General features: G+C 46.6%; 1 protein-coding gene across 1 annotated transcript in view; it reads left to right on the top strand.

The window, feature by feature from the left end:
- Positions 1-9,871, top strand: part of LOC116091823 (protein NDRG3) — a 70,184-nt gene extending 60,313 nt beyond the window's left edge. Inside the window, exons 11-15 of the mRNA XM_031373274.1 lie at positions 2,050-2,104; positions 5,629-5,664; positions 5,905-5,956; positions 7,190-7,228; positions 8,322-9,871. Coding sequence (XP_031229134.1) covers positions 2,050-2,104; positions 5,629-5,664; positions 5,905-5,956; positions 7,190-7,228; positions 8,322-8,503 — 364 coding nt within the window. The 3' untranslated portion in view covers positions 8,504-9,871. The remainder of the gene's footprint in view (positions 1-2,049; positions 2,105-5,628; positions 5,665-5,904; positions 5,957-7,189; positions 7,229-8,321) is intronic.
- Positions 9,872-10,247: the final 376 nt, after the last annotated feature.

The raw sequence follows: 10,247 nt of genomic DNA, 5'->3' as shown, positions 1-10,247 counted from the left end.
TCTACCAGGTTCTGCTGTGACTTACTTTGAAAATCAGTTCCCCAGAAGTGTCACCAGGTCTCCTCGGATTGATCAGTATGGTCCTTGATGGCTCTGTGTGCCACTGTCCACTCTGGCAATTAGTGTCAGATTTTTATATTCAGCCTTCCACTTGGGAAATTGCCACCACAAATCCAGCAGGTGCAGAAGTTGCTGAGGGCCCATAGCCTTTCCCTTGGATTGACTTAAATAGATGTTCTATGGTTGTTGGGTTTTTTTTTTTTTTTAAGTATAGTTTATCCAAATAAATAAGGCCTTTTTATTTTACTTTCACACTCCTGTTTTTAGAGAGGTAGGGCCTCATCTGAAATACAGAGAGACCACTTCTCTAATCACAGACCCTCCTCTCTTGTCAGAGCCCCTCATGCCTCTGAGGGTAGGCACTTGAGAGTTAGCCCCCAAGTGCTATTGACGCCTGGTTGTGCTCACTAGCTCAGCAGCGTTTTGAGCTTCTCCTATTCAGTGCTGAGGAGTAACAGATGCTGTCTCTGTTCCAGGATGTAGGAAGGCAAAGACGTGTCAGAGACCAGTGATGCAGGTAGAACGTTAGCATGTGTCCAACCCCACCAGAAAACACACACAGCCTCAGTGACTGTGGCTAGTTAAGCATGGAAACATAGTACATTATATGTGTCACAAAGTAGTAAAAAATGGAAAGCACGGTTTATTATGCAGAGACAGAAGTTGATTTCTTAGAAAATATTTATAGCTTATCAACTATACTCTGAGCACTGTGACTAGATATCCATTTTAAAATTCTACTGTAGAGTCCTTGGGTGTTCTGTACAAAAAGGATGCGTTTGTTTACCCCGCCTGCATTGTCCTTCACATAGAGAAGACTGAGCCTCTGACCCGAGCTTGGCTTCTAGATCATCTCCTGGTTTTAGAGGAGTTTTGTAAGCCTGCCCTTCAGCAATCCTGAGATCCCAAGTTCACCTGGATTGCTGATTCTTGCCTAGGTAACGCCGTCCACTCCCTGACAGCTCACTGCCTCTTCAGTACTGTACACGTGCCACTGCTCTGCTAAAGCACTCAGACCCTGTCAGTCCAGTCAGCTCCAGGCCCCCAGAGTTTCCCTCTGTGTGTGCCTGCACTGTGCACTCGCCACCACAGTGACTCGTGTGCCCTGCACAGTCCTCCTTTCTCCACCTCTGCACATCTCCGGACACCCACCTCTCCTTGTCTGCCTCTGTCTCTGAAAACCCTCCTGGTCGTTTGTGTGTTCATCGCACATAGCAGTGACTGTGTTGAACTTACTTCATTTTCCATTTTCACACACGTTCCTGATTCCCCAGCTCTTACCACAGCTTATGTGTGCATCTTCTTAGAAAATGTGATAAGGAAAAGTTGTGTGATTGAGTGATTAAATTCGATTAAAATTGTTTGATAAAAAGTATTTGATTAAAATATTGACCTTTTAAAGCTAGAGGTGTATGGCGCAGTGATAGGGTATGCACTCAGAAATAATCTTCCCAAACTGTTTTCTTAGAGGACACTGTCGTGGTTATAAGGTTCCAAGATCACAAACAAGGAGATGAGCCAGGCCATCATCCCTGGTTTTGAGGACCATTGCAATGGAACAGTCACAAAGAATTCATGTTCACACTGGAGAGCCAGAGACCTTGAGTCAGAAGAGTCAGGGGCTGTGGTGTGGCAGCCATCCGTCCACTCCAGGGACGAGGGGCTAAGCCAGGAGGTGGACACAGGCTTAGGCACAGCGGACACAACTTAGTCCAGCTGTACTGGGAAGGCATGGAGCAGATCCCAGCAGGGGCAGGGCCACAGTCCTGCTCACCTCTCTGAGAAGGGAGGTGCCTGCCCACGTGTCTTATGGACTTTAGAGTCATCGTGCTGTTCATTAAAGACTGAAAATATCAGAAAAGGAAATGACAGATTTTTTTTTTAGATGAACTCTGAGCCATTAGCCAAGCAAGCATCACACATGACCTAATCTATCTGGTTGTAAGATCACTAACATGGTAATTCCAGCAGTTTCTAAAACTATTCTCTTTTTCAGGTTGAATGTAATTCTCGCCTCGACCCTATAAATACAACTTTGCTAAAGGTAGTATGTTTGCTTTCACAGCGACCATTGTGATAACTGAGAAACATTTCAACTCTGTGTTTTAAGCTGCACTGTATGATTCTCTTCTCCCCGCTTATGGGTGTTTGTGTTTGTGTTCTCTCTCTCTCTCTCTCTCTCTCTCTCTCTCTCTTTCTCTCTCTCTCTCTCTCTCTCTTTCCCCCCCCACCGGAAGAATAAGAAAAAAAATGTATTAATTACATTTATGTATTTATTGGTGGGGGCCATACATGCCAAGGCACACATGAAAGGTAGAGCAGTTTCCTTTTCCCCTTCCATTATGTGGGTCTAGGGAGGGCACTCAGAGGGTCAGGCTCAGCTGCAAGTACTTTGACCCTCTGAGCCATCTCACCAGCCCAGAGAATATATTTTCTAAATTACTGTTATCTTGCCCACTGAAAAAAGAAATGTGTAGTAAAATATGTTTTTAGATCATAATATCAGAGGAGTTGAGGGTCTGGGCATGGTAGTGCGTTCCTTTAATCCCAGCACTCAGGAGGCACAGTGGATTTTTAGTGAGATTGAGACTAACCTGAGCTACAGAAAGACACTATCTGAAGAAAAAAAAAAAAAGGCTGGGATGGTGGCCTATACTTATAATTCTAACTCATAAGAGGCTGAGGATTGCTATAAGTTTAAAGCCAGCCTGAGCTACAGAGTGAGTTCCAGGACAGCCAGGGCTACACAGAGAAACCCTGTCTCAAAAAACTTAAAAAAAGTATCATAAGTGTCCCCCAGACAGAAGTTCCAGCTGATCATTGTCCAAACAGAGCTCTACTCGTGTTAGGGGAACTGGCCTGCTGCTCCGTCTCCATCATCTGCACGGCCCCAGCCTTCTTCCCTTTCTCTCTCAAGTGTGTGTCAAAGGGAAGCCTGTCTGTTACCAGCAGCAACATGTAGCTCTCAGAATAAACATAGGCTCAGTGCTCCGAAGCTCTCAGAATAAACATAGGCTCAGTGCTCCGAGGCTCTCAGAACAAACATAGGCTCAGTGCTCCGAGGCGGCCGGACCCACAGCACTCTGGACTGCACACATAGGCTCAGTGCTCTGAGGCTACCAGGCCCACTGTGCTCTGGACTGCAGATGATCAATGGGCTTCTCTAAAATATGGATAAGAAATTTATGGTTTCAAATTTGATTTTTACAAATTTGATGATACAAAAAAAAAAAAACTTGGGAGGTAAAAAATTAGGAGTTGAAGTTCATTCTCAGCTGAATGGCAAGTTCAGGCTACATAAGACCCAGGTTCACAAAACACTGGACCACCTAGATGGTTACAACCCTGGCAACCTGAGTTGATGGTGGAAGAGAATTGACTCCCACCAGTTATCATCTTTGACACCACACACACACACACACACACACACACACACACACACACACACCAGGCATGACATGAATAAATGCACACAAAATAAATAAACACAACTTTTAAAATTTAATAAAAACTAATGGGGGCTGGAGAAAAGCCTCATTGGTTAAGAGTGCATACTGCTCTTGAAGGGGACCATCCACGTGGGCAGGGTGTGGAGCTGTCCACTGAAACTTGAGTACATTACCAGCGGCCACACCACGGAAGATGATGACTTCCTCTTCACCAGCCCTCCATTGCCTTTCGCTTCCCTAGGCAGGACAGGGTCTTATGACCCCTTCTCTTCCTCCTCTTTCTCCTCATCTTCCTCCTCTTCCTCTTCTACATCTTCTTTTCTTACTCTTTTAAAGACACAGTAGCTCCCTATATGGTCACGGCTTGCCTAGAACTCACTATGTAACCTGGACTGGCCTTGCCCCAGATGTCAAAGGCCTTCTGTTAGAGTCATGTGCAGTAGTATCTTACTTATTTTTTGTTTTAAGATTTATTTATTTATTATATCTAAGTACACTGTAGCTGTCTTCAGACACTCCAGAAGACGGCATCAAATGGATGGTTGTGAGCAACCATGTGGTTGCTGGGAATTGAAATCAGGACCTTCAGAAGAGCAGTTGGTGCTCTTAACTGCTGAGCCATCTCTCCAGCCCCAGTGTCTTACTTCTAACCAGTTTTTAGCTTCTAAACTTTGCAAAAGACCCAGGCCACACTGGTTTGTCCCATTTTATATTTATCAGGTTAAGTGATTATTTCTCAGGCTTGTTTCTTGTTCTTCTCAAATTGTTCCTTCTTAAGTTCAAATTCTAATGCCTTTTGTGACATTTTTCTGTCTTAAATAATGACTCCCATTGAAAGGATTTTAATCCCATCAATGAAACAAGGGAGACATATATATATATACATATACATACATATATATGTATATATATATTTAATTATTTTGTTATGTATATGAGTATTTTGCCTGCAAGTGTGTGTTTGTGTATGTTTGTATGTGTGTGTATGTATGTGTATGTGTGTGTACACCATGTGTTTGACTAGACTGGTGGTGTCCAAGGAGGTCAGAAAAAGGTGACAAATCCTTTAGATCTGGAATTACAGAGTGTGTGAACTGCCATATTGGAAACTCTATTGGTCTATTGGAAGAACACCATGTGCTCTAACTACTGAGCCATCTCTCCAGACCTTTCATATCCCTTTAAATTAAGGCAAGTCAGCGGAATTGCCCCCTCTCTGAGGCCATGTCATATCATCTGGAAGGAGGATGTTGGTTTCTGTCTAGGCAACACTCACTGGGAACAGACTGGCAGATGCTACATCTCTGTCACCGAGTTAGCAATGCTAGTTCTCTGGCCTCATTGCACACCTATTCAGTCAGAATCCCCATGAGAGTATCCAAGAGTCAGGATTTAACAGGGGATTCCAGTACACACTAGCAAAGCTCTAAGACCGACCCGCCCTATGAAAACCCTTCAAAAGTGAAAAGCAACACTCCAAGATCCAGCTGGGGAAGGTGAGGAGGGGCTGACAGCTCTCTCCTCCTGATGGCATCATACCTTTTGTCATAGAGTAAGGACAATAAAGAGATGGAGGGGACTAGAAACCAGACATGGTGGCACATGCCTGCGCCCAGGTACTCAGGCTAAAGTGAAGAAGTGAGCAGTTAGCTTCCTTGGGTACAGGCAAAGCCAGGGTGAGTGGTGTAGCTGGCAACACTGTCAGCCCAACAAGTGGCCTGAAAGCCAGGCCTTGGCATCCTGTGCATGGACACCCTGAGTGTCTGTCTCAGGTACTGACCAGCGTCAAGGCATAGAGTGCACTGAGGCGATCCAAAGGTGATGCAGTTAAGCCTCAAGGAGCCTACCATTGAATCCTACCCTGCTTTTTTTTCTTTCTTTTTTTTTTTTTTTTGGTTTTACGAGACAGGGTTTCTCTGTGTAGCTCTGGCTGCCCTGGAACTCACTCTGTAGACCAGGCTGGCCTCGAACTCAGAAATCCGCCTCCCTCTGCCTCCCAAGTGCTGGGATTAAAGGTGTGCACCACCACCGCCCGGCAAGTCCTGTCCTTTTAACTTGGGATGGCGAGAGCACTCCCCTCAGCGGAGGTCCACTGACGTAGGTGTTCTTCCTCTTCTAGATGGCAGACTGCGGAGGACTGCCCCAAGTAGTTCAGGTAAGGAAGTGTTCATAGTAATCACACAGTTACTCACACACAGACACGTGCACACGCACTCACGCACACACACATTTACACAGTCACATACACACACACAGACACATGCACACACACACATTTACACAGTTACATACACACACACACAGACACATGCACACACACATGCACACACACACACACATACTGCTACCTCTCTACCTATGCAGAAATTAATGCCATCTTTGTTTGTCCCCACAGCCTGGGAAGCTCACCGAGGCCTTCAAGTACTTTTTGCAGGGAATGGGCTACAGTGAGTAGTATGTTTTCTATTTATTATAAATGTATATATGGTAATAGGATAAGTTTACATCTGGGAGGCCACAATTCTCAGGACATAACCATGTGCTACTCAGCACATGTACTCTAGGTAGAGAACAACAGTACAGAGCAGGTTCGGCCATCTGTGCATGTGTCCAAGTTAGGCTGGCAGCTACATGTCCTCAGACTAAGACTGATTTTGTTTTATTTTCTTTTGTTCTTTAAGACAGGGTTTCTCTGTGTATCCCTGGCTGTCCTGGAACTCACTCTGTAGACCAGGCTGGCCTCAAACTCAGAAATCCGCCTGCCTCTGCCTCCCAAGTGCTGGGATTAAAGGTGTGTGCTACCACACTTATCTTTAAGAAGTGGCACTGAGCATGCTAAGGCTCAGGAGTGTTCAGCCTGCCTCCTAGACAGCATATCCACGGCTGAACCTTCAAAGTCTGACTCCAGGCTCACATCTTAACCACTGAAGCTTTGACTGCCTTAGCCATGAACCACAGAGTGGGGTACATCTGAACCCAGCAGATGTACTCCTTGCCCACAGAAACAAAGTAGAAGCTCCAGGAGGAAAGAATAGTGTCATTAGTAAAATCTGTTCTGCCACAAGCTGAGCTGGCAGCGTCTGTCCACACACGTGTGTATGTCATGTGCTGCTGCGTTGGGCTCTTACCTCTCAGACCCCTGGAGCTTTCTCATCTGTCACAGAAATGTACACTTCTCGAGGGTTTTAACCCCAGTACAGAACTCTACCTAGCAGGCAATATTTTCATCTTTGTCCATTGGTGGTGACTGTGGATGAGCTGCCTCAGAAGTTGGCCGTGGGTTCAGAACTGTAGCTGACAGGAAGACCATGTGTGTCTTGTCTAGAGTGGCTATGTTGTCCCTGTCTGTGAGCTACCAACCGAGCCCACACACAACCCTCTGGCTCATCAGGAGGAGGAGTCCCCTCCTTGCGTGTTCTCATCCTTTCCCAAAAATACCTGACGATGCAGCTGGGTCCTAACCCAGAGTAGGGTGACTGTATAGGATGAGGGTGGAATAGGTTCCCTGGTCTGTTTAGAGACATAGATTAAAGTGCTTACATCAGGCTCTGCTCTGGGACCTTGAAAGAACCATTCATCCCTGGCCAAATATCCCATTAGCATCATCTAGGCAGCCATGATTGTCACTTAGCCCTTGTGGGTCACTAACCTGCCTTTTCCTGTGTCCGTCCTGCTTCCAGTCCCGTATGTGCAGCTCAGTCACCTCAGCAGCGAGTCAGGTACCTTCTTGTGCTGGCCCTGCCCACCTCCCAACTCTGCTCTTCCTGCTGCATTGGCTGCCTGCAGCATGTCCGCGGTTCCCCTGTACAGTGAGAGCCCGATAGAACAGGGCTCAGTGTGTTCTAAGAGTTTACCCTACAGAGCAGGCCTGGTCCCTGGAAGAAAAGAGGATTCCATTGAACTGCCCAGGCGGCCTCTCACCCTCAGCCAGGGTGACAGCCTCAATGAAAGCTCAGCAGGGAGGGCCCCCTCTTTCACTGCCACCACAACTACTTGTTTGCTAATCCATGACATGAGCCCTAGATGGGAAGCAAAAAGGGCCTGCATCCTTGACTCTCAGTAGAACAGCATCTGTAAACAGAGACCACCACAGATATGGTATCCTTTGATCCCAGTATTGAACAGATAGCAGGGAAATGACTGATGATCCAGAACAGTAGGTGGAAAGTCATGTTCAGGCCATACTGATGCTGAAAGGATCTTACAGCAAACGTAGTAACAGTAGCAAAACAGGAGTCGCAATTAAGCACCCCCAGAGTCCCCCCCCCTCAGTCCCTGAACCCGACAGCCTGTACCTCATTCCTGTGTAGAGATCAGCTCCAAAATACCCTGTCTCCCCTCTCCCCATCCGTGTCTCCTCCCCAGAGGACAACAGTAGCCTGTGGACATGGATGGTAGTCTTGTTGTATCGGGCTTGCACTGTGTTTGTGAAAACCTTCCTACTTGTGTGGTTTGTCGTTCTTTCTTTGGTTTAGTCTTGCATGCACTGCAGGTTTTGGTAACCAGTGTCTATTCCCAAAGCCACCTTCCTCATCACTGTATGAATGGCGTGGGCACAGCCTAGAGGCTTTACTCTGTAGGGTTTCCCATCCTACTCTGAAGGAGAATCTAAGGAGAATCCAGATGCAGAGGGTCACAGCAGCCTTGCATACAGTCACTCATCTCCAGCAAGCAGTGCAAAGTGGGGGGATCTTATGTCATTCCTGGGTACCATCTTAGGTGGGCTGGGAAAGGTAAAGTCTTTGCTGAACCTTGTAGAGTATCTGAGCTTCACCAGGCTCCTCCTCCTGACCTCTTGGTTCTTTGTTACAGTACCATCTGCCAGCATGACCCGGCTCGCCCGATCACGAACCCACTCCACCTCAAGTAGCATTGGCTCTGGAGAAAGTCCCTTTAGCAGGTCTGTGACCAGCAATCAGTCAGATGGAACTCAAGAATCCTGTGAGTCCCCTGATGTCCTGGACAGACACCAGACCATGGAAGTGTCTTGCTAAGCAGATGCTCTCCCCTGGACCATGCAAGTCCCTCCTCCTTGAAATGACCACTCCGTAATAGAACATTTCATTCCGTCAGCTGGCCCCCACTTCCTTTCATTCACGCATGGCCACAGCATCTCTCTCTAGTAGCCGGGAGGGTCATTCTCTCCACCCTTTCTGTGTGTACCCGAGCCACACCCATGCCATTACTGTAACATTCCAACATCTCCATCTGACTTGATCTCCATATCTTCTCTTGCCAGCCTTTCCCTATGCTCCCTCAAATATGTATCTGATGAGATTCTTTAATTCCCAACTCCATGTGTGTGCGAGCACGCGTGTCTGTGTCTGTGTGTGCATAGTTCTGTGATTTTAGACATGCTTTCTTGTAGTGCTTCTGCAAAGGGACTTTTTTGAATCCTCAGTGGCATTTTTTAAGGGGAATATGCAGAGTGGATATCTGGGTGGGTTGGGCCACAAGATTGGATCTTGGTTCCACTTGGACAAAAACAGTATTTGCAGAGTGATTTCAGGAGAGAGCTGGTCTGAGGAATATGGGAGACTGTAGTTACTGTGTGGGCCATTGATTGGTTTGACCAGTAGAAGGGATATCCATTACACAGATAGGCAGGCAGGGTGGCAGTCACCTCCCCTGTCCACATGAATCCATACCTGTCATTGTGTAAGTCAGAGGGACAGATGTGAAGCCTGTGAATGATGTCTGGTACACTGTGGAGTTTTCCCCAGAGAACTGACCTAAGCTCTAGATTACTCAAGAAAGATAGAAAACAGAGTGCAGGCTTTGCTCTGCGGAGAGAAAGTGCAGTCCCTGTCGCATTTGATTCCACTTACCAGACACCCACGCATCTGCAGGAAGTGCTCCAGGTCTGATGGAGAGCGGTTCTGCATCCCTCAGTTCCAGAAAACGGGGTGATATCTAAAAATACCATTGATGGTGGGGGTCTTTGTAAGGAAGAGGAAGGACCATTCGCACACCATCATGATAAATAAGTGGAGCCTAGCTGTCAGAAGACATAGTGGAAGTCAAGTCACCTTGAAAGTGACTTTCTGGGACGTAAGTCTTAAGCATGCAATGTCCCTTTATAGGAGGGAAGAGGACAATCTCAGGGCAGCCCTGTCCAGGTAGAAATATTTTTGCCCCCCTGTCTGTCGTTGGTGAGGGGTCATACCAGCCAGGGAGACCCTCTGGGAAGAAGCTGCCACACACAAGGACTCTGGAAGTATCCAGATGTGAGCCCAGCCAGGGTCATATGGTTCCAAATCTGAAGAAAAGGTTTTTCACACACTCCTTGCTTTCTGCTAAGATAAGAAAGGTGTCACTCTGCCAGAGTGTGACTTTTTACAGATTAAATAAAGCTGTATATGTCTCATTGTTACCTGGCTGCTGGTGTTATTTCTCTAAAGCGACTTTCCAAGGTTTGGGGTGGGTTTCTTCCTCTGGTTCTAGACTGCATTTTCTTACCTGTGATTACTTATCCCATTCAATGACTCTTAGAAGAGGGAGGAATGGACACTTTAGAATAAATAATGTGCTTGAGATCTTACAGTAAGGGGAGACCTGATGAATTCCCATCTACGTGACATGTCCTGTTCCCTTCTAAACTCAGATTCTAGTATTCTCAGTTGGAAAAGGAGTGGAGCTAGGAACAGATATGAGTGGGCCCTTCCGGTCAGTTCCAAGCTCTAGAACAAAACAAAAAAAAAAAAGCCCACAAAATCCCTCTGAGCTCTGCACTGTCTA

This window comes from Mastomys coucha, unplaced genomic scaffold (genome assembly GCF_008632895.1).
Source record: "Mastomys coucha isolate ucsf_1 unplaced genomic scaffold, UCSF_Mcou_1 pScaffold15, whole genome shotgun sequence".
Classification (NCBI taxonomy): Eukaryota; Metazoa; Chordata; class Mammalia; order Rodentia; family Muridae; genus Mastomys; species Mastomys coucha.
The sequence above is the reverse complement of the archived record's forward strand: the minus strand, read 5'-3'. Positions and strand labels throughout refer to the sequence as shown.